Raw genomic sequence first — 25,630 nt, forward strand, 5'->3', positions numbered from 1 at the left:
GAATCTAAAATAATGCAATAAACATGAATTAACTAACATAAAATGTAACTCCAATGTATTTAATTAATAGTTAAAAAGGAAGAAACATAACATTTTAGATAATATAAAGAAATGTCATGGGTTTTGCAAGGTTATCTGGAAATGACCTCTACATAAATGAATGCTTTTAACTTAAGGAAACCCTATCAAAATGTTTACAATTTATATAATTTCAACTTAATGAAAATTGAAAGTTAATACGTTTCATATTACATTAACACGAGCCCAAAACTTTCACTTCCATTTTTCTAGATTTTCTATGGTATTTTAAAGACCACGTTATTTCCATGGTATTTTCTAATCTGTTGATTTCTTCAGTTGACTACTAGACTGATGACACATTATTTTTTATTTTTTTTTATTAACATTTTGCAAGTAACATTTGAAAATTGAGAACATACTGTTACGGTACAACCTGTAAGCAACCTGTTGCGAGGGATTGAGAGTATTAACAAGTTAAACATAAGATAAATAATCAACAAGATAAAATGAATGAAAATACAAAAACAATAACAATTATATAAAAACAAAATAATGAAATACATAGATAATAATAATAAAAAATACAATTTGTTTACTTTTCGTTCTGACTCAAGTAGGGGGTAGGAAACCCCATCTAAACATTGTATCTCTGTTCACAGATGAATCAATAATCTTATTTAAAATCTGGTATGTTTTAACTGCTTTTTTGTTTCTTTTTAATTTACACAGGGAATCAGCAAAACTTTTCAATTTAGCGCGAAATACAATAAAATTTGGTTTAGAGGCCGTAACTTTACACTTGTGAATATAACCTTTTCCAAGCAAGCACAGGATTTTAAGAGCATTATTTAAAAGAGCAGAGCCAGTATTACACAACAGAAACTTTCTTCCGTAATATCAGTGAGGTTACCAAAGGATGTAAAGATCAAAATTGAAATCTCAGTCCAAAATGGTACATCTAAAGAACAAATGAACCACTGTTTCATTTTCAGATCCACAAAAAGAGCATTCTGGGTGAATATCCATAAACTTAGATAAAAATAACTTACAGGGGTAGAAATTGTGAAGGATTTTAAGATGAATTTCTTTAACCTTGTTTGCTATCACAAAATTATTATGAACAGACCATATGTTACACAAAGATAAAGAAGGATACATCCGTTTCCATGAACACTTATAGAGAGTAATGTTCTTCTGATATGAATATTATTGCATTTTTTATCTAACAAATCAATACCACCTATCATTAAATGGGGAATGTCGTCCTTTACAGAAGAGTACTGTAAAGAAGATTTAATAAGCTGTAGAAGCTTAGGCGAAATGCCATTAATTATTCTCAAAAATTCTATACGAGTAATATCAATACTGTTTTCCTCACAGAATTTTTCATAACTAATCAGAGTCCCAGACCGATGACACGTAATGCTTTGTATAATTTTTCAACATTAACTCCGCCCATACGTACGAGTCATCACGCATGGCCCCGCCCACCAGCGTTGGCGTCATCAATTCAAACTGGTATCGAAAGCAGAGCGAAGCTTGTGGCGAGTCAGAGCGCAGGCTGCACCGAGAAGGGAGGTACAGACTGCACTGCACGGCCTTTTTATATTTCGTATGAGCACAACGCCTTGATTTGTGAAGATGTGGACGGCTATAGGGAAACTGTTGCTTTTACATATGATACTCGTGGGGTTTCTGCCGGTAAACGGTAAGTGTCTGTTTTACGCTGTCAGTCCGCTGTTATGAATGTAAATGAATGATGCTGTAGAAACACCGGCGCAGCCGCGTGCATCTACTTCCTATGACGAGACATTATTAAAGCGCTATGTAACACAACTCTCTTTAGGTAGCTTGTATTGTAAAGAACTGCAGTCTGATCAAGTACATGTTGTTCTTGTCCTGCCGTGTTCACTGCGAGGTTTATAAGAAGAAAGCGATTTTTAATGTAATTATAGTAGTCTGTACTTCAAAGATAGTAGTACACCACTGAAAGTAACGCATGCACACTAGTGCAACTTTACTCTCAATGAATGTGTCTAGTGCATCATTCAGATAGACCATTGTTTCTAAGCACGTGTAATTTCTCAGACTACAGTTATAGTTTGTGATATCATGTTTACTGTAACCTGTCACTGTACACGTGCACATCGATTTTACTGTAACAGTACTGCCTAAGAGCTGTTAACAGAACTAAGTGTAAAATTGTCAGCAATTTCCGAATGTGCTAAATGTTTTTATAATGTCTTTAAGTGGCCCCTAAACTTTTTTGAATTTTTAAGTTTAAGTTTTCAATAACTTGTGATGTACAATATGTGAATCTATAATAAATTTAGCCTATATGTAACATTGCACTTTGTAAGTAACCCAACAGTTTGCTTTGACATCCTTTGGGAATGTTGGGTTACAGTAAAGATGTAACCAAATATTTAAGGTTGCTCCTTGGTTTAAAAAACTCGATCCTTCACAAAATTTGGACCCTGCATTTACTCAAAACTTCTTGTGTGACAGGAAATAATCCGGACTGTGAAAGCGGTCAGTTTCAATGCAGGAACGGCAGGTGTATCCCCACTCCATGGAGATGTGATGAGGACGATGACTGCTCGGACAACAGCGACGAGGAGAATTGCCGTGAGTAATCTGAACCTCTTTTGAACAGGTGTCTTATGTAGCCATGCTGGAATCATCTTTGTTCCTCTTTCAACCGAAACAGCCTATGTTTCCCAGAAATCCTGTTTAAGTAGACCACTTGCTAGGTTTTGAAACGCATGAATACACTTACCTCGCTGTTTCTTGGGAAAGACTTCAACTGTCACGAGTTGTGGCTTTGGGTCACTTCACACTGGATGCTTGTAATTGCACCATATTATTGTAATTAATAATAGTCACATGTATAAAATGGACATTGCCATTTAAAGTGTGAGTGTGATTGCGTTCTGTGTTTGCATGGCATTTTCAATTGGCATATTCTAAGCGTATTATTAGACACAGGCATCCAGTTATTAGCTTTAAATGGAAGTAGGACTTTGCAGGAAGGTTGACAGTCAGGATTGATTTTAATTTTTTTTTCAGGATCTGCTAATGAAAGACAAACATAAAAATCGTAATCAGCAGGTTGAATGACTTAATTGAGATGTAGGCTACAGCAGAGGGGAGAAAGGCACAACTGGCACAAAATGTAATTATCCCGATGTATTGGTCACGGTATTAATTGCAAGTGCAGTAATTATTCTGGTTAGCTGATTAATATGGTAAAGTGGAGGCACGGTGGAGAGAATGTACTTTCAAAACTGATGGAATTAAAACTTAACTTAAAAGTCTTGAAATTACTTTATGGTCATGCTATAAAGTGGCAGTCGCTCAAATCTGCACTGCATGTTGATCCAATATAGAAACCCAGAGTTTTAGGCATGTAGGATTATAAAGGTCATACTTGTTGCTCTCGTTCCATCTTTATAGATGGCGTGTGCTTCCTACTAAGCTTTCTCAGCTTTACACAAACTAGTATGTGGGACAGGATTGTTTAGCTACATTTATCAAGTAAAAGAAAGACGCGTCTGCACCTTGAATTTATACACCTCGGGAATCACTTGCTGCACAACGAAAACGGTAGTCTTTTGATTTTTGCTTATTTAGATGACCCATTTTTATTAATTATATTATTTACGTTATATGAAACCACCTGATCTGACTTAAATTATTAAAAATTTTTCCAATTTGATTTGAGAGAAATAATGAAAGTATTACGCTCAGAATTTTCCGTGTCATTGCCAACATTCATTCCCCCAGGTTCAGGTTTGTCGGATGCACCTGGTGTTTTCTTGGCGTCGGTTATGCTCGTTTAAATGGATTCGTGCTAAGGTGCCCTATTACACGTGGTATCTCCAGCAGGCAGGGTATCTGTGGGGTTTCTCCCCAGGTGGAAGTGCTCTCTTGGGCTGTCAACGGGCTGAATGCTCCTCTCTCTCCTTTGGATGTTTTCCCGCAGACTTGGACAGACATTGAATTAGAATAATACCTTAAGGATTGTGCTTTGCGCTCCCCTCCCAGACACAACCTACTCTCAGAATTGGCAGGATTCCTCTTTAGTTGCCCATGGAGACGGTAATAGCAACACTTCACGACACATACTGCTCCCTCTCCCTCTCTTTCTGTGTCTCTTTTTTCAGTACCAAATTCTAATCACAGGGCTTTGTGTCTGAAGATGAAGTGGGCTCTTCGGTAGAGACTGGCTTAGTGGCTATTTATGTGTGTCAGGATGGCCTTTAGTCTTAGATGATGAACGTCACATGGACGTTTATTATTACGAAACAAATCAACATTGATGAAATGTTGTGATTAGTACTTTTTAAAACAGTGTTAACTCAAAAAAAAAAAAAATCCTAAACTATAAAGTGTGTTTTGCAGGGTAAATGGACACTCATTCATTTGGCGGATAATGATTTTACTTGCGGTTGGTTTTGGGCTTTGATGCAAACAAGAAGAGAATAAGACAATCTGAGTGTGATGATAACCAAAATAAGTGACCGTAATGATTGTCACTTCAGCCCTGAAAGAGTGTTTCATAATTTGCTTGTATACTACCATTTAGAAATTTGGTGTTTTAAATATTTTTGAAAGAAACCTCTTATGCTCATCAAGGCTGCATTTATTTGATCAAAGATAGTACAACACTATTATTGGGAAATATTATTACAATCAAAAAGAACTGTTTTCTGTTTGAATTTATTTTAAAATGTAATTGATTTTCTTTGATGGCAACATTATCCTTTTGTAACATTATAAATGTCTTTGCTGTCACTTTTGATCAATTTAATACATAATTTAATACTTAATAAAAGTATAAAAGTGTTTTTTTCTTTACTGACCTCAAACGGTAGTGTATTCTGTTTAGTAGATGTTTTGTGGAGCAGAAATGTGTCAAAGATATGTAATTTTTCAGCTTGTAAGCTTAGGGAAGAAAAGATTCTGAATTGAGTTTTTTTTTTTTGTTACTATTCCTTATTGTATGACATGTATTATTTCACAGTGACTTTATTTTCTTTGAAGAAAGACATCATCACAAAAGAAATGAAAAGATAAATGACAGAGGGTGACAGAGCTATTTTCTTTTTTTCCTTTTTGGCTCTGATACACGTATTGTGTTGGAGTTGCCACTCTCGGACATCACAGTTTCATGGCTGTTGTTCACTAACCCGTGTTTTACATACCTTCACCACAAATATAATGAAGCGCCAACGCACAAAATCTTTTTTTTTTTTTTTTTTTCAGTCTCTAAAAAAAGAGGTCAAATGGGGCGTATCGTACAAGGTCACAGGTCACAGACATAATCAGGTATCCTGTCTACCGTGGAATGTTTATTGAATCTGTTGAGATAATGAACCTAACCGCTCGTGCCACAGGCATAGCATCTTTAAGAGACACGAGAAATGCCATCTTGTTTTTATATTAAATGACTGTGCAAGGTTACAACTAACAAAGCTGGTCTGTGTTAGAAGGGTTATGTATTATGTGTAGCTATTAGACTGAGCTCTTGTATTGCGTGTCTAAATGCACTCCTTTCTTATTCAATCCACACACACATAGTACACACAGAGTGAAGCGGAGCCAAATGAGTGAGCAAACACTGCTTCTAGTATAATCATTTCCTGGTACTGCTCTCCAGGTATTGCAGCACCTTGTGAGGAGGATCTCATTTGTTTACTTTGAGGTAGGAAGTATTCCTCATGGGAATGTGAATGCGTTTTTTGGGGGGGGGTTTAGACATGTGCAGGTTTAATAAAAAATGTCTGATTAAAAAATGAGATTGTAAAGTCCAGTGCCTATTAACAGGAAGAAAGGAGAGAAATCAATATTTTTATGATGTCACACTGAGTGAGTCACTATAGTCTGACCTGCTTAATTGCAGTGCAGATATCACTATGCTGCACACTTTGATTTTCATTTATTACACTCTTCTTTTGTTCTATTTTTTATTTTGTTTTATTGTTATGTACCTTTTCTGATCAATTGGTCTGTGAGTCTTTTCTGGAAAAAGGGAAGCAAACTACAACGATTTTAGGACATGTGTTGGCAAACAGTATCAGCAGGTTTATACTTCTTGCATTTCCACATTAAATTATTCAGCCAAAAATGTGTTTATTTGGTCATCGTTTACTCACTTTCATGACGTTCCATGACTTTCTTCTGTCGAAAACGGACTGAGAAATGGCCAGTCTTTTTCACGCAGTTACAATGAATTATTACTGCAGCTTAGTTTCAGGCTTCAAAACGGATGCAAAAGCATCATAAAAGTGTCATAAAAGCCATAAAATATCATAAAAGTTTTTTGAAGCTGTATGATATCTTTGAAAGTTAGACAGACCGTTTGTGTGATAATTCATTCATCACTGGCTGTTAACTGTTGCAAACTGGATCAGTTAATTCCTGAATGATTCATTCAGACCGTTTTTTTGATCTGGATCAACTGATTCATTCAAAAGATCAGAATGATTAATTCTCAAATTGGGATGTGCTACTTTCCTCAGGAACTCTCGAATGCACCAAGGAGAGCTAGTGCACTTGTCAAGATTTGAAAGGAATAACAATTTATAGTAAAATTTGTCACATAGACCATTTTGGACCTCAAGAGCCCTCAGGATATTTTTCATAAATTTGTCTCTCAAACAAAAGAAAAAGCAAATCATGAGTGTGAATAAATTAATTTTCATTCTTGGGTGACCTTCGTTAGTGAGCAATGTCACAATGCTCCTCCAAATCGCTCTGGCAGAGAAATCTTGAGTGACCTTTCTTTGTTTGAAATTGTGAAGCATGTGTTGTGTACGAAGGTGAGTTGTAAGCATGTGTGGAAACCCCTTACTGCTGTGGTAATTATTGCTGGCTTTTGTTATTGCCAAGGGCCTTGTTGTTCAGTTTATATGATCAGAAAACATGCATTAGTGCTTTTGAGAGACTTGTGTGTGTGTGATGGCGGGAGTGAAGTTATTGTGAAACAAAGACCCAGGTGACCATGAACTGTTCATGTGCATAATATAAATCCAATTAGTGTCTCTCCATGTGCGGATTGTGTGTGTGTGTGTGTGTGTGTGTGTGTGTGAAAGAGAGAGTGGATAGGCCATATCAGTGGGGTTAATTCGGTTCAAGGGCAAGAATGTCCTGCTTGTGCAAAAACTCAAACTCTTCAAAATACCAAAACAGATGCTTGTTTTTACCCAAGTAGCACTTATGTCCAAATGATGGTGTCTTGTTTGAATGTGCGAACATTCATTAGCCTGAAGCTTTCCTCTTAAAGCTATCACACTTTCAACACTCATGCATACACATTTCTTAAACTTTAGAGAGCATATGGGACCTTTTCGACTTGCATTGCCTCTGTAATGCTGATATATTGTGAAAATGTATTCATTAAGGAAGTGTAATAGAGCAGAGGAGAGCGAGAGAGACCGAAACAAAGAGCGAGACGACGTGTTTTCGCCTGCATATTGTGGATATTGCCTGGATATTGTGGATAAGCTTTTGGGTGAGTTTCATTAGCTACTTACTGATATGAAATCTTAGGTCTCTGTTTGTTCTCTGCGAGTGGGGGTGGGGAATGTGACAGACACATGAGGAGAGACGGAAACCGAATAAAGGGAGAGGTGAACAAAGACACTGCCTCCAGCACACTCCGTAGCTGTTGGTGAAGGGCAGCTGAAGTGGTAATAACACGCTTTTTGTTTCATTTATCTATTTTTTTTTTTCCCCACATTGTATTCTCGTGGTAGATATGTTCCAGGTGGTCTTTACTCATCAAGGTGTGTGGTACAATCAGCCACAGGCCAGTGATTCGTTTGGCAGGCTGATAGAAGAGAAGAGAGGATGTAGAAAGAGCTTCTTCTCGCACGTGGTTCTGACAGACTTTGGTTTTGTGTTTCCAGGATTTTGGTTTTGCAGTGGGCGGCACTGAATAGGGTGCTGCAGTGATGATGGATTTTTGTTCGTCATCACTAACCCAGAAGTTAGCATAATTCTGGTTCCCAATAGGGTTTTTCTATTGGCATTTGGATTATGGCTGAAAATAAGCTCTGTGACCAACAAAAAATGAATGATTCCTGCACAACACATTTTGTTCATCATGATAATGCTTACAAATGAAATCAGCTTTTGTGAATTTTGAACTTTTTTCCCCAGAAAATTTGAGTTTGAATTTTTTAAAAAGAGTTTAATAGTTTTGAAAGTCTAAGCTTGCCTCCCAAACATTAGTGATCTACCTTAGCAACTGCAATTTTTCTCAGACAAGCTATTGCTCTTTCATAACAAAAGTCTATGTAGGATCTGTGCATTTGGATCATTTTAATTCCAGTTTTATTGAAAAATGTGATATGCATTATATTGTCGCAAATAAATCTTGAGATTCATGCTGTGGATTAAACTGTTGTCAGACAACATTCTCAAATAAACAACATAATGTCATATTTAAACATTTTCAGGTCATCGTAGTGTCGATAGTAACTGTGAATTTGTTTTAGAAACGTTAGGAACAGTTGTGTTCACTTACACTAATGTTATCACTTGTAATCATTTTCAAATGAGGCTTCTTTCTTTTCAGGCAATATGATAAGCGTTTCCCTCAGATTTGGATTTGCAGTCTTTACGATTGCTTTACGGCATATAAAATGCTTTGCAATGTCACACTTCATTCCAGTCCATGTATAAGTGATATCCTTTCAATTTTTACCATTTTATGAGCACATTTGACTGAAAATCACATAGAAATCTCTGAGTCTGAGTGAGCAACCATAACCAGGGGAAGTGGAGCTTAGTGAATGGTCTGTTTAAGTATATAAACTTTATAAACTGCCTTTTTAACACCTAAAACATGACCATTCTTACCCTCTGTTTAATAAATCAGTGAAAAATCCAATTATTCTATGAAAAGTTGTCTGCCCAATTCAGTCTGTTGAATGATTAAAATGATTCTGATTCTCTATCTAATGAATCATTTGAAGAGCATGTTGTATTATGTGTGTTTTAGAGAGTAATAACACAACAGAAAGCGTCCAGTCTTTTGTTTTTTTTCCACATAGGCTATAAATCACAAGCTCCTTTATATAGTGTGTACTGTGTAGGTATGTACTATTTGTCACGTTGCTACAAAAACTCCCAAAATCCCAGTTGTTATTTGATCGGTCCGTGTGCCTGACAGCATACGTCTATGACCATCTAATCCCTGCCAAGATTAGTAGAATATTTCACCATGACTCGGCTTTATTTACATTTCTGTTATTCATGCTCTCGCTCGCTTGTCACTTTCCCAATTTTGGCCTGGAATGGAATCTTAACGAATATTTCAATACCTGTTATTCATGAATAAATCATTTGGCTAATACCCATCTGTGCAGTGACTGACGTTCTCCCAATGTGGGTAAGCCGGTATCAGTGTTTGTGAGTGTGGTTTTGTGTCACACAGCTTCAGAGATGATTATTCTTCTGAGCTTGTCTACAACTTGGCCAGACTTTTCTCAGTCTCATTTATTCACACGAGTCCTTACCTTTCTCCTCAGTTTTTCTGTACTGTGTCAGCTGTGGTAATCGAGCTGCAAAGTGTCCTAAATCACAGCGGTGCAGCAGGGAGCGATATCTGCTCTAAGTAGCTATGATCCTCTGCTGAGATGAGGATGTTAAACGACTCCCACAGTTGTATTTACGACATGGAGAGTTGGTATATTTTATGGCGCTCTCCTTGCTGAAGGACAGAGAAAGATGTTTGAAGATTTGGGTTTTTCCTGCACTTTTATGCTCTCTGACAGAGAAGGAGAGAGAGAACTCTCTTGACCTCACCTCTTTCAGTGGTGCTTTGGAACATTTGCAGCTTGCCAAACAATAATCTGAATAGATGTAAATCTCACATACATGAGCAATGAGTGAGGCTTTCTACATAGACTCACATACACACACGGTCAAATCCTTTTTTTTAGCAGGTTGCTTAGACTGTTTGCAATTAGGGATGCTACAGGACAGGGATTGCGATTCTGGCAAATACAGATAAGACTGTGGTTTTTAAAAATAAATGAAATATAAAAACACTTAAAATTAATCATTTTAAATGCTACCATGAATACAGCCATCACAACGTTGCAGTATAAATAATGTTAACTAATAAATATTAACTTTAAGTGAGACCATTTAAATGTAAAAATAGGGCAATATTGGCTGATAAACAGTATGGTACTGATATGGTGTAGCACTATTTGTGATCTTTCAGTGGTTTGAGTTTTAGGGCGATGTTACACATTTCACTAGTTGTGTGTAGATTTCTGTGCCGCTCGCTGAGATTTGTTTGTGTGTGTGTGCATGCATGATTTATTCTGCCTTGTGTGGCACAGCGTGGCATCTTTTTTAATGGTGTTTCCTGATTGTCATTCAGTCATAGGGGAGCAATTCAACTTTCTCACATACAGACCACCTGGTCAGAAAATGTAGAAGTTGCAGTGGTTTACAGGAGATAAGATGGTGAACTGAGAATGTCATGATGAAAGTGAAACGTTTTGAGATGGAAGGAAAAAAAAGGGTTTGTAGTGAACGGAGGAAAAGGAAGATGTTGATGTTTTTATTCTTATTTATTATGTGCACTTTAAATAAAACAAAGAAAAGGGTTTTTACTGCTAGTTTCTAGGGCTGCACGATAAATCAAAATGAAATCGCGATTATCATGCATATCTTTCAGTGAAGCACGGATCTGTGATCAGTAGTAAATCTCCATCCGAAGCCCAGAGGGTGCTCTCACCTGGAAACTCCAAATACGCCCTGCAGAAGAAACCCAGGAAATAAACAGTTGCTGAATAAACAGAAGATTTAACTGTTTTCATTGATTCAAAGTGAGTAATAAACACACGACTACGACAATATATGGTTTATCTGAGTTCTGATTTTCACATGCTTTCAGATAGAGCAGCATTTACCACACAGAGCTATAGTTCACTGAGAAGCTATGCAAACAGCTGTCATTATCACGAACGATTTCTTCGATTTTATAATCGTGCAATAATATCATCTGCATTTTATCTATTTATTTTTTCGTAACCTGTCAGTGAACTACTGCTCTGTGTAGTAAATGCTGCTTCATCTGAAAGCACGTGATGGAGATTTACTGCTGATTACAGAACCGGCTTTATTGACAAAATGCACATGGAAATCGCATTCGATTAAATTGTGCAGCCTTACTTAGTTTCTTAATAATTAGAATTGTTAAATAAATTAAATATTAATTTAGTATAATATAAAACTAATATAGAATCTTATAGTCAATGAAATAACTTGTGAAAACAACTCGATTTATTTAATCAGTTTAATTTGTAAACATCAATCTAACATAAGCAATATTTATGCACACATACAAACAGATAATATATATTTTCAAAGCATTTTAATATTTGAAAATGTTACATAATTTGATCAGATTTGAATCAGTTCACTTAAACAGACAGTTTAAACAAATTGATTCACAAAATGGTCTATAAAAGGCAAATAAAAGATACAAAAAAATCTTTGAAGCATGCACAGTGTTGGTTGATTTTATATTACTAACAATATCATCGTAAATCTATCATGAGTATTCGCTATATCGCCCAGCTCCAATGTTTAGCCAATCAGCTTTTAAGGATGAGAAGGACCTCAAAAGACTGTTCAAAGTCTCTTTCCCTTTTTTTTTTCTCCTCCTGTATCTTTCGCTACCCATCCTCCCATTTTCAAAGCCCTCAGTAGTTCCTCAATGTCTTTCTATCTCTTTGACTTGCCAGCACTTCCAGGAGAATGTGCTCAATGCTTCTCATGTCCCCCCTCTTCTTGCCAGCATGGTCTGTGGGACCCATCACTTCCTTTCCGCCTTTCTTTATTTTTATGTCCGTGTAAGCGTTCCTCCTGTTTGCAAGCACCCTGACACTTCCCCAATAGGCCTGTCTCCATTCAAGATTAGTGTGAGGCCCCAAGTCGCCGTCACAGGCCACACCAGTAATAATGCTATTCGAAATGTGTTTAGCATGTTTGCATGCTTAACTCTGTGTTACGTTTTCTGTTTAGTCTTGAATAATGCACCCACACAGAGCTGGGTATTTTGTGGAATATGCTTTCAAAACCGAAGTTGAAAGACTTACACAGTTGTTGATCTGGTTAAACTGCAAAGTTCTTTTCTTAAGGTTCTTAAGCTAAGCATGCTGCTATAGTTTGACTAGGACAGATTTTATACAAGGATTTCAAACAGCATAAGTATAGCTGAGCGACATATTGGATGTTCCTAGTAAATCTGTGATGATTTTATTCACAGTAAACAAAAAACTTGTTTTCTAAAAACTCACTTTTCCTGTAGACGTCACTTCTGTGGGCTCTCAACGTGTAGACTTTTAACTAATTGATTCAAAACTATTCAACAGACCAAATGTGTTTCTGTGTGGAATTTTCAACATATTAAAATGTGTTAGTATAATTGTGTGAAATGTATAAATGTGTTATACATGCTAAAACCACTGACCAAAAACTGACAATAATATTAATTAAAAGATAATTATGGTGCAATGTTTTTGATGATATTGCCCTGCCATAGCTGTAACACCATTTGAACCACAGGAAGTAGTTTGAATAAATTAGTTTGGACATTTATAGACACAAGTGACAACCGAGCTTATTGTTGAGAAACTTGGTGTTTCTTTTAGATCAATTTTGATGACACACAATATCTTTTAATTAAAACATTTAAGTGTTTTTTATGGTTTTGTGGACTGTGATCACATGTGCATTACACTAGAGAATAAGGAAAGTTCATTCATGTCTTAGTTGATGTCACAGAACCCCTACCCGTCTAATAAACATCATTTGATCACCTCAGATATATGTTTGGGCAAGAAATGAGTCTCATCCCAATTGAGTCCATTCCCCATTCAGTGTGGAAAAGAACAGCTCAGACATTCTGCAAAATAACACAGAGGACTGGAACAAGGTAAAGGTAAATGATGACAGAATTTTAATTTGTGGTTGAGTTAATACTTTAATTGTATGTCCAGTCTAGTGAGCTTTGAGAGCAGAGCGCAGGTGGTGCTTAGCTGCTTTAATGAGTGCAGAGCAGGTCTGTCCACTCCAGCCGGACCTCTCAGCATGACTGCAAAACAAACATCACAGCTACAGCAAGTCAGTAATGTAGGCTGCACTGCTTCGGTAATTAGATTACAGCCTGTCTGATCTTTGCTGAGGTGAGAGCAAACTGATCTGGACGTCAGGTGGGTTTAAAGTTTAGAAAATTGACTAGGCCTATCTATCTATCTATCTGCACTTGCCGTGTGGTACTTGCCGATACAGAGTACCGATATTTTCTTGCATTTGTGCATTTTTCAAATATTGGGTACAGAAACCAAAAGAGTATGTATAATGTTAATTGGTTAACTTAATTTATCAAATAGATACAGTTAAGCCAAAATTTATTCAGACACCTTCAACATTTCTCACATTATCACAGTTTATTCACTATAGTTTATGGTAATAAAATATGACAAGAACTCCGAATTAAACTGTGTCAGAACAAATTCAGCTTGATAATGTCAGATAACTTTGATACAAAGGTATGTCATGGATTACAATCAACCAAAATTATTCAGACAGCTGTTAGTATGACAATATTTACACAACTATCAATACTTTGTTGGGCAACCCTTAGCCTTAATGACAGCCTGTAGTCTCCTGGGCATGCTGTCAACCAGGAGCATGCAAACCTGAACTTCCAAATTTGTATCAATTTTATTGGTAGTCCAATATATGAAGAATTATTGGGTATAATATGTCACAATTTACTTTATTTTGCTATCCTCACTTACATAAATAAACTATAATGTCCTGTACCCACTAGTAAAAAATATCCCCAAATTATATTTGGTCTCTGAATAATTTTTGATTTGACCGTATATCCTTCGGTTATTTTCACACTTAATTATGTACATTAAAATATACTTGTTTTACAAGTTTTTGTTAATTTCACTGTTCATTTTCTTGCTCTATGGTACATCATCTTTAATTTAATAACATTAGAGCTGCTCCATTGCAGTGGCTTAGTACTGTAATCACGTGTCTTGAAATAGAGGTCGTGTTTTTTTTCATCTGAAACGTGCTGCGATTTATATTCCAAAGCCTCTCATATAATACAGAAACACTCATGAAGCAAGCAAAACACGCTCAACGCACGCACGTATTTGTACTGGTGCAGAACGAGAGGGACAAGTACAGTACAGCCTAGCGCATTTCACACAGGATGCTAGTTTCACTTTTGCCAGAAAGTCGTTTATGCTTAAGGTTGAAAATAAATGATGTTTATAGTGAATGCCCCTATAAATTGTCTTATATTTACAATTTAGTTTTTTTACAATTTAATCCAAATGATGCGTGCTAAGTGAGCGAACATCAATAAAGATCACACAACATAAGTGCGTGCTCTCTCTCTCCCTCCCTCCCCCCTACCGTTAAGTAACTTGTGCATTGTTTTACTTGTTTTTGACACATCCGATCGAACTACAAACTTTCCAGTGATGTCTGTGAGAAAGGGATATTCACTTGACAAGCCGCCATCTGCGCCGCTCGTGCACATCAGCTATACAGGCATGAATACTGAATGTTTAACATTATTTATTGCATACATCTGCTTCGTAGACATCCTTAATCTCTAATAACTCCATTCTGCTGCCTGTTGTTTTGTTGTCGGTGTTTCTTTGTCTGAATATGGCACTTATCACATGCTGTGTGGTATCGGGGCATTTTAACGAGTACGAATCCAGGAGCTCAGTATCGGGCCCGATACCGGGGCATCCCTACTGTCTGGTAATACATTTATTATATGTCTAATACATTTATAATCTAATATGTATATACACTTATATGTATGTTTATTTCTATAATTAATTGTAAAATTGACAGCCATAAAATTAACAAATAAAAGTAGGCTGTGATATCAGTGTTTGTCTTTTCCTCTGTGTAGCATATGACCTGATCTATCAGCACTTATTTCATAGCCTGCAGCGGTGTGAATGTTGACAGAGAGGGTTAAACGCTGAGGTTTTGACTAATGTTCATTTTATTCACCATTTACCTTTTTGTTCTACCGTTTTTTCAGAGGTATGAACTTAGCAAATGAGCAAGAGATTCTGCTGTAATTAACATTCATCTCCGTTATACCCTGATTAATTATTTTCACTTTTACTTCCTCTGGCACTCATAAATATTAACCATTGCACGTTATCTTCCTGTCAGATACCAAACTGTCTAACAACGGTGAATTCATTTTGTAAAGAGCTGTGTTTCTGTTCTTTCTTGATTTGTAAGTTGCTAGTAACTTTCTCTAGGACTTGTATAGCCCTTTCGACAGTTCTGCTCACCTGCTATATATCATTTCCACAGATATCTCAGAGGCTTACTTTGTAGTTTCAGAAATGAGAGGGTGAAAAAGAAAAGAGCTTGAAGCTTAGGGCATGAAAAGAGAGCAAGGATGGTGTTTGGAAAGCAAATGGAATGGACTGAGGCAAGGCCTTCATCTCTCTGCAGAAATGTGCCAAACGTCTGTTCGGCCTTCTTTGCAAAGTAACACCAATTTCACAAAATGAGCTTAACGACCCATCTAAAAGATTCTCTTTCATCTGTCCAGCAGAGGAGACTATAATTGCAGGTTTATCAACCAGATTGATTCACTTCATTCCCCAGTGAATTTAGTACTGGTTTGGAGGGTGATGAAGCATATGACAGATGAAACTGGCTGCAAATTGGAGCAAACGAGGTAAATACAGGATAGGTGAAGCCTGCATCTTGATTCGGTATCATGGACTTTCAATTTGTATGTGTAATTGGGAAGTTAGTAGACTGGATTGGATGGAAGCCCATTTATACAGAGGAGTGAGAAATAATGGGTAATTGTGGCAGTTGCAAGATAAAAAGTCACATTATGAGATACAAAGTAGCAGTTACAAAAAAAGTTGCAGTTGTGGAATATAAAGTTACATCACAAGATCTAGTCATGTAATGAGATATGAAGTAACTAGGGTTGGGCGATGTCTACCAAATTGGCATCGGATGATGTCTACAGTGAAACATCGTGATGGACGATGGCATTGGGGGGTGGGGTTAGGGGTGTGCCCGAAGAGTGAATCCGTATGCAGAAATGCACTGAAAACAAATAACGCGTTCTGTGGAGCCACTAAAGGGGACATGGTTAGCCGCTTGCTACAGTAGCAACCGGTTACATTACAGTACATGAAAGTTCACTTACCACATACACAAAGTAAGGAGAGATGACTGTTAGGACAATGGCGAATGATTTGCAGATACTGAGCACCACTGACAAACATCTAATCTTAATCGTAAAATGTAAAATTTGCATTATTACACACCATTTTCCTATTTAATACTGTAAAGCTGCTTTGACACAATCTGTACTGTTAAAAGCGCTATATAAATAAGTTAAGGTGACTTGACTTGACTTGATTGATACTTTAACCAGACTTGTTGTTATATTGACCTCCTGCTCAATACTGTCGTTGTAGTCATGGATCAGTGGCTTCCACATCATAAAGAGATGTAGTAGACCCAAAGCAATGCCTGATGGGTAATCCTTTCTCCCCGCAAAATGGGACCAGAGATATCAAGAGAAAAAATTGCCTAATTATATTAAATTAATGCGGGGGCTTACAAACCACTTATTGAATTACTATCTGGGGAAGCCATACTCATGATGGTGGCTCTGCTATCTCTGCCATCAATGCTTTTCTAATGAGATTGATTCTGTTTACTATCTCCACCCAGATGGTAAACACGGAGATGGCTGAATGTGTGTTTATGTTCATGCATCAATGCAAATCGGATGTCGGTGAAACACTGGAATAAGTGATAGTTCTAAAGAAGACAAATGATGATGTAGTACCACTGTGATCAGCTGACGTTCAGCATTCAAATCATTTAACTGTTGCAGGAGGTGCGTTCTTGGACATTGGACCAGAATGTTTAGGTCAAAAGAACTGTCAGATCACATGATTCTAGGGCTGTGCAATTAATCGTATTCGATTATCATGCGCATCTCGTCAGTAAAGCCGGTTTCGTGATTAGCAGCAAATCGCCATCACCTGCTTTCAGATGGAGCGGCAGTTAATACACAGAGCCGTAGTTCACTGACAAGCTAGGCAATATCGTGTCCATAATCGAAGACGAATCGCCTTCGATTATGAACGCGGTTTAGCGATTTACTGCTAATCAAGAAACCAGCTTTACTGATGAGATTGCACATTATAATCGAATACGATTAACAGCACAGCCCTACATGATTCCCATTTTGTAAACATTTTTTGGGAAAGTTGGAAAAAGACTGTGAGAGAGAGAAAGGCCAAGAATAGTGGGAATTGCGTTTTCAGGGCACAAGAGCTTGAATGAATTTGCTTTGTGAGAAATCACGGTCACGGGTCAGGAACGGCTCCTTCTTCTGACATATTAAACTGTCAAAATGTGCCTTTGGGTACAGGAGGCAGGGACTTGTGCATTTGTGTGTGATTTATTTGTGCGTGTGATTTAACAACCGAAGTGTGAGTCAATTCTTCAGAGAGATGAAAAGCCTAAAGTGTCTGAGAGCGAGACAAAGCACATCAACGACAGTAGCCGTGAGACAAAGTAAATTAGTGAGTGGCCTATTAAGAGAAGAATACGATTCGGTTAACAACTTCCCAATTGTTCTCAGTGGTGCTCTTAAATGCAGTGACCTTATGGACATGAATCTAGAGAGCCCTTTATTTCACTTCACTGCTTCAATACATCATTGATTACAGACTGTGAAGAGTCAGTCTGTAAGAGCTGTGATTGAGACTGTCGCATATAGACCGACACAAAGCATGGTGGACTTGATGTCCTGTTCATTATCTCAGACCACCTGCCGTGTGTAAACTCAACTGTTCCCCACACTGAGCTAGTAGCTAAAGGGATTTGGGCTGTGGTGATAATAGTGGGGAATATCACAGATACAGCAGGGCTGGGTTGTATGATGATACCTGGTATCTAATGGTAGAAAAGTTTCAACTAGTACCTCCACTGTATGATTGAGGAAAAATAATAAAAATCCAAAATCAGTGTATAACATTAATGCATAAATTGATTGATATATAATATTAATAATTAAAATATTAATCAAATTATTAAAATACACTACTGTTCAAAATTTTGGGGTCGGTAAGATTTTTTTCATAATGTTTTTGGAAGAAGTCCTTATGCTCCCCAAAGGTGGATTTATTTAATCAAAAATACAGTAAAAACAGTAATATTGTGAAATATCAATACTAGTGCTGGGCAATGATTAATCGCATCCAAAATAAGTTTTTGTGTACATATGTTTTGTGTACATAACATGCATGTATATATTTAAGAAAAATTGTTTATATATTAAATATATTTATATAAAATATTAATTTCTATCAATATAAATATATACATTACATGTAAATATTTTAAAAATATATACTGCATGTGTGTGTCTTTTTTATATGAAGAGTTTGGTTCCAAACTTTTTTTTTTTTTTTTTTACAAAATCAGTATTGTATCTGGTCGGTAATGAAGTCAATTTTTAATTTTACACAAAATGCGATATCTGCCGTGTTACACTGTCATGTTTTCTCACTAACATTTAAAATATCAGATTTCTGTTTTAACATATTTTAAAATGTAATTTATTCTTATGATGGCAAAACCAAATTCTCAGCAGCCATTACTCCAGTCTTCAATGTCACATGATCTTTCAGAAATCATTCTAAAAATGCTGATTTCATGAAGTACCATTTTGTGTTATCAATGATGAAAATAGGCTGCATAATATATTTGGAAAAACTCTGATACATGTTTTCATGAGCTGTAAAAGTCTTTACTGTCCCGTCAATTTTGACAAAGTATCTCATCAAATCTTACTGACCCCAAACATTTGAATGTTAGTGTGCGTGTATACAGTGTGTGCATACTGTATACACTTTGAAGACTTTTAAATGAGCATTTTTATCAGGCTCCTATGTTTAGGTTCAGTAATTTCACTTTAATGGCAAAGAAATGGTTATTAGTCGGTTATTAAATGCCTTATTTTGAAAAATGTCCAATATTATTTTCATTGGAGCCTGATAACAATGCTCGTGTAAAAGAAAAATCTCTGATGGACTGAGTATTTATTTATACTGCATTTTAATACAAATTTAAATAAAAAGTTTTCCCATCAAAAACATATAGTATGTGCATCATGACACCCAGGTTAATGTTTTGGAAAAAGTTTAAAAGACTTTATTCTTATAAAACATACTTTTACTTCTTATAATCCTTACTGGATAATCCACGAAATGGCAGAAGACGATTAGTAGCTCATATAAAGCAGGCTATTCAGCAAAGTATTGATTAGTAACATGCTAATGTTCAATCTGTCGAAAGAAGTAATTTTGAGTTGAGTCACTGTAAGTGAGGAGTGATTTGTTGTGTGTGAGGGACTGTCCAAATAGTCCCTGCCCATGCCGAGCCTTTCAGTTCTGTCATAATAACATTTAATTGCTGAAAATCACGGCGCTGCCACTGTTTGATGCTAGTATTACTCATAAACCGTGCTACATTGATAGTTGCTGTAGCTTAAATTATTGCTGTGCATTTGCATATAGCTTAACTCTGCTCAGCGGTTTTCGTCACTCATTTTGCCTCTGATCACAAAAAAAACTTTTAGTTGCTTTATCCACAAATAGCTGTAAGTAGGCCTTTTGCAATTCATTATGCAATCACCTAAAATAACAGTAATTACTGTGCAGCATCTAAATAAGGGAATTCTAGGTGAATACAAATATAGCATTTTTTATAGTTTTACTTCTAATATAATTTTGCACTAGCAATTATGTGCTTCTTTCTAAAAGAGTGTGTTTGTGCATGCGTGCTGTATGTCAGGTGTGTGTTTGTCTACCGTAACACTATATTTATGCTGTAAACTCGATGTTAATAAGCCCTCTGGGATACGCTTCGTCAGGGAGAGATGGACCGAGGAAGAGATTAGAGAGGTTGTTAAAACAGGAGTCTTAAATGGAGGAGTAATGCGAAGATAATTTGATTCACTTTGCTGGATAGCAGTGTCAATATTCAAAGTATGAATATTATAGTGATATTTTGCGCTTGCTCTGTGCTTTCTCTCTTTCTCTTATCCTCCTCGTTTTCCCACAGACAAATAAGTGGCTTTAAACAAATGAGAGGGACCGAAAAAAGAACAGAGAGTGGGAAAGGAGCAAATGTGCAGGAGGAGGGTTGAGAGTGGAAACACATCAGGGTCGCTCGTGGGAGGTGCAGGTGCGTTTTTGAGGAGAATGTTTTAAGTGTGTTCATGTTTTCCAGTCAGAGCTATTTTAAACGTAGAGAGCTCGCAGGGCGTGTATGATGCTTACTCACGCATCAACATAACACACCTGCTACAGGCAGAGATGAAAGGAGAGGGACGTGAAAGAAAGTGACAAGCAGAAGAAGATCTCTCTTCTTGGGTTACCTTTGTCGGGTTTTTCCAGCCTTATTCCCGCATGAGTTTTTCTTCTTTTCCTCTCTCTTCATTGCTTCCTCTCACTCCACCTGCAGTGCACGTCTGTCTCTCTCTTTGGTAACAGCTTACGCTGCATTCTGGGGGTAAGGGGCCAAAATTCCGATGCTCCTGTCAAGAAAGGGAGCGTGTGAGAAAAAACGACAGATTAAAGAAAGAGAGGGAAAAAGAAAAGGAACTCTATTCTCTTTGCTGGTGGCGGACTTGGGATGCATGGCTTCTAGTGACCCAGATACACTCTCCCCATCCCACTATCCACCTGCCAAACACTGCGAGCTTTAGCCAGCCAAAGCAGAGGAAAAGAGAGGATTTGAGTACTAGAAACAATAGTGTGAACGAGTGAGGAGCATTTTTTGAGGAATTTTGTACTTGATTACTCCAACAGCTTAAAAACAGGTTAGCGATTACTGTAAGTTTAAAATTATTTTTAAAATAACAAATGTGACACACATGCTACCATTCAGAAATTTGGAGTCGTAAGAATTTTGAATGTTTTTTAAATCTCTTTTGCTCACCATGGCTGCTTTTAAAAAAATAAAAATAAACTGTAACAATTTAAATGATCTGTTTTCTACTATTTTAATATATTTTAAAATTGTAATTTATTCCTGTGATGGCAAAGCTGATTTATGCTGCCTATATCTTTTGGAAACCATAATACATTATTTTTTCAAGACCTGATGAAAAGAAAGTTTGAAAGAACAGCATTTATATTATTTTAAAATATTACTTATTATTTTTTCCCTTTTTATACAATTATTTTTAATACCTTTTATTTTTTTACGTTTTAAAAAACATTTTTATAACAGTGTAAAAGTCTTTACTGCCACATTTGATCGATTTAATAAAATAAAAGTTTTGCTGAAGCTGTAATTTTTCTTTTTTTTTTAAATAAAGTAAATAAAATAAATAAATACATTTTAAAAAATGCCAAACATTTGAATGGTAGTGTACTTCGTTACCCTTAACAGTTCCAAAATAAGCTAACTTTAGCATCTCATGCTCTTCTAACTTCTAATAATCTGAGCATTAATAAAAGCATCAGTATTTAAATATATACTGTATTTCACATGTTCCTTTTCAGAAAAGAAGTGGTGAAAGTTTTAGCCTGTTGTTGAGAGAATGCACTCTGCCAGCACAGCACAGAGGTCACAGGGACAAAGATACTGGTTTGTCAAATTGATAAGTGACCAAGTTTCTTGCAGCGCATCAAATTTTTTTTCACAATAAAAACAGATTCTCAACTTGGTGGAATTCATGACATAACAAGAATAAAGTAAGAATGAAAATCGCCGCATGTGAATGCATCTCCTATCACTTCAGTGTCACACAGCCACATCGCTGTCCAGTGAATCCATCTCAGAGATCAATGTGGAAAGCCTTTCATTGTTGCTTTGGTAGGCAAAACAAAATCAATTTGCAATATTAGTGTTTTACTAGTCAACTAATTAGTTGCAGAACGAGCGCTCATCTATTACTCGTGCATGTCCCTAGTGTATATACTTGTGTGATGCTCTGGGCCAGACTAGAGAATATAATTTTTTTTGTACTTTGTGTGTTTGTGTGTGTGTGAGTGTGTCTGCCCACGCACACCCGCTTGTATGCAAATGCTTGGAACATGGAAAAGCCTACTCTCATCCGTACCTTCTGTCTTTCCATCTGTTTGATTTCTGATGTGTGTGTGTGCAAGTATTTATCTTGGCTGTAAGTTTGTGTGTGTGTGTTGCAGCCAACATTAAGTATTTTACTTCTTTCTGTTAATTGTATACAATTATAGGCATTCCAATCAAAGGTGTTAATCATTTGATTATGTATGTTTACCTTGATGTCTCACTACTTCACAAACATTACCTGAATGCTTATTACCTCAATTTAAAATAATAGTTTGTTGTTGTTATTACAGAGCCAAGTATATTACTTTTTTCAGTTTATTATACTGATTTTTGTTTGATAGCACACTTATTAATAAACATTACTGACTAGGGATGTAACGATTACCGGTTTGACGATAAATCATGATAAAATTCACCACGGTTAGTATTACCGTTTCATTTTTTAATTATCATTAAAAACGTATTCGACTACCGCGATTTGAACATCTCACGATAAATAAATACTGTCCAGCATAAAGCACAGTTTCAGTAACAGTCTCACGTGCGCACAGCAGCAGAGTAAGTTTGAGTGAGAGGAGAGACACGTTTTAAGTGCGCGCACTCTCACTGGGCGAGAGCAGCGTGTATCTGAGCGCGCGCGTCCGTTTTTGTGCGAGAGCAAAGAAAATCCGCGTGCGAGCGGAGAGATTCGCGCTCGCGCATTACGTTAATGTGCTTTCGCGCTACAATAATGCGCTCTCGATTTTAATTTGTCATTAAAATAACGCCATAAACTTAGTTTCGTTTTGAGTGAAAACACGGCGGAAAAGCTGGGATGTTTTAAAAGAGTGCTGAGGGAATTATACAAATGAATATATGAATGAATTAATTATATGAATGTACCTCTGAAGATTCTGACTGTCTTCAGAAACGATTCGATGGCATTTTGTTTTCATCTTCGCTCCATGTAATACCTAAAGGAAGTATTCTTAATCGCAGTACTGCTTTGTCCACGGAGTTTAAGGGAAACAGCTGTATTCAGCTTTTCCATATAAAGCGCCACCTAGTGTCAGAGAGTGGATTTACAGAGACTTATATTTACATTCAGCCTGTGTGCAGTTTCTGTCTGGCCAAAAACGGACCGAATTTGCATGCCCTGCTGTAAACTTTGACCGGTTGAAGAAAAACAAGCTCATGTGGATTCTACACATTTAAACAATTCAGATTAGTTATGTAGAATTATTTATGGAGCAGATAAAATACATATAACCATTTATTAATCAATTATCATTTTGACTTAACCCTTTTCTTTATTTAAAGGCTGAAATGTGAGGTTTACTTTTATATGAAACTTTTTCAAAGCTTTATTTGAACATTTACATTAGATATTTGAACATGCTATTAAACTATTGTCAGTCAAGTTGTCATTTAAAATCCGAAATCATTGGTAATGTTATTGTTTTAGTGATTATGCAAATAAAAAGTCATTTTATTTGTTGTTTGTTGATTTTTAAATATAAAACTTGGTGAAGGGATTTATATGTCTGTAGGCCTACTTTTTGAACATCTCCAGCACATTTTAGTAATACCGTGATAATACTGATAACCGTAATCACTTTGGTCACTATAATCTTGATAAGAAATTTTCATACCGTTACAACCCTATTACTGACATTTACAGATAGATGACTAGTTATTAATATTACTACTACTACTACTACTACTACTACTACTAATTTGTCATTGTTAGCACTACTTTTATTGTTTTCTCATGTTGTGGATTAATCCATTCTGCTGTTTTATTCCAATCTAAGTCAATTTAGATAAAAACATCTACTAATTGAATAAATATATGTCAGAATAAATAATAATGAACTATACAATACAATACAATACAATACAATAGTGAGCTTGCCTTTCTTTCTTTCTTTCTTTCTTTAAATAAGCTAAATAAAAAGAACATAATTCCGATATGGACAGCACATTGTATTGGGATATTGGCTGACATAGTGTGTTTTTGGCAATCTGTACTGAGACTTTTTCTCACGCACTGCCCACACCATCTCCTCTTCCTTCTTTCCTTGTTTGCCCATCTGTCATACTGTGAAGAAGAGACAGAAACATTCAGATTCAGCACACAGTTGGTTTAATCAGCTATTTCCCCACCTCAAGAGACTTGTGTGTGTGAGAGTGAGTGTGATTATGTGCGTGTGGCATCCTGTGCGACTGGAAAGCGTAGAGTTGCACTCATACATCTCAGGCCTGATGTCCTGCTGCTTACAGTTGAGAGGTACTGCACTGCCGATCACAGCAGAGAAATGTAGCATAGAATTACTGTTCAGACTCACACTATTGGTTTTACCTGCACAAGCAAAAGCTATAAGCTTCAGGAGAGTCGAAAAACAATAGATTTAACAATAGTCCTATAATAGTTGTTTATCAGCGATGCAGGTAGACTATACAAACACAGCAAATATGTATTTGCCTTTGTGGATTTCTGTGTATGTCCATAACCCCACACACGCATATTCTAAGCAAAGGCTTGTGTCCAACATGTAATGCCCAGTAATCCCGGTTCCATAGTGATTAGTGGCCAATTACCCATTTATACTCTGTCTTGTCTCTCTTGGAGGATTGAGAGCATTAGCTGATCATTTGGCTGCTGTTTCTGCTCTGGGTGGAGTCTGTAGACGAGGTAAAGGACAAGACTCTGGGTAGGTGCCCAGAGTTTAATTATTCATAGAGGAGGAGAATGCAAATGATTGGGCTTCCTTCCAATTTAACAGACATTCATTGACACTGATGGGTCATTGACTTTACTCTCATTTTTTGTCTGTTGTGTTACCTATTAATTTGTTTAAAAATACAAAATACAATAACAGTGCAATCAATACCAATGTTTATTAATGTTATATTTAATTATATCCATCCATTCTCCAAATTGGTTGCCATGGGGTCACCAGAATAGATTTTATTTTATTTTTTATTTATTTATTTATTTTTTCTTACTGCAAAGGCACAGTCAATTGTAGAGCTGTGTTGTTGAATGTCATTGTATGTTTGTGCTTGACTGTCAGAAGGTGTAGTAGACTCATTTGCATGGGTTGTTGCTCACCAGGGTCTTGCTTTAATTTGCCTCACTAAAAGTTTTTCCCCACATTGCCAACTCTACAAATGTAAGTCTCATTGCCAGATCAGTTCCAAGCAGTCTCTGTGGTCCAGTTTGCATTCAGACACATACTCTCTCTACTCACTCCTCATTGGCTCTCTCACCCTCTCATTCCAGTGCTTGGCAGATGTAGGTGTGAACACTGCCAGACAAAGCGGTGGCTGAACCTGTGGATTCCTCGCTTAGAAGATTGTGTTTGACTCATCCAAGCATGTCACCATAACCAGACAAGACAAACAGCCAACCTCCTGAACCACCTCGGCTGTTATCCTCCCA

The 25,630-nt window shown here is 36.6% G+C and overlaps 1 protein-coding gene and 1 long non-coding RNA gene across 6 annotated transcripts in view; one reads left to right on the plus strand and one right to left on the minus strand.

The window, feature by feature from the left end:
* Positions 1–1,554: 1,554 nt before the first annotated feature.
* The window catches only part of lrp8 (low density lipoprotein receptor-related protein 8, apolipoprotein e receptor), a 170,789-nt gene continuing 146,713 nt past the window's right edge, over positions 1,555–25,630 (plus strand). For all 5 annotated transcript variants that reach the window (XR_009271678.1, XM_058778596.1, XM_058778598.1 and 2 more), the window contains exons 1-2: positions 1,555–1,729; positions 2,530–2,649. Coding sequence is in view for 4 of the 5 variants with exons in the window: in XM_058778596.1 (XP_058634579.1) it covers positions 1,663–1,729; positions 2,530–2,649 (187 nt within the window). In the remaining variant the exon portion in view is untranslated. The remainder of the gene's footprint in view (positions 1,730–2,529; positions 2,650–25,630) is intronic.
* LOC131542188 (uncharacterized) lies at positions 13,051–23,209 on the minus strand. The gene is made up of 3 exons (XR_009271679.1): positions 23,089–23,209; positions 20,546–20,704; positions 13,051–13,147 (listed from the first exon to the last, which is right to left on the minus strand). It is a non-coding gene; the product is annotated as an uncharacterized LOC131542188 (long non-coding RNA).

The sequence above is a fragment of the Onychostoma macrolepis genome, chromosome 06, assembly GCF_012432095.1.
Source record: "Onychostoma macrolepis isolate SWU-2019 chromosome 06, ASM1243209v1, whole genome shotgun sequence".
Taxonomy (NCBI): Eukaryota; Metazoa; Chordata; class Actinopteri; order Cypriniformes; family Cyprinidae; genus Onychostoma; species Onychostoma macrolepis.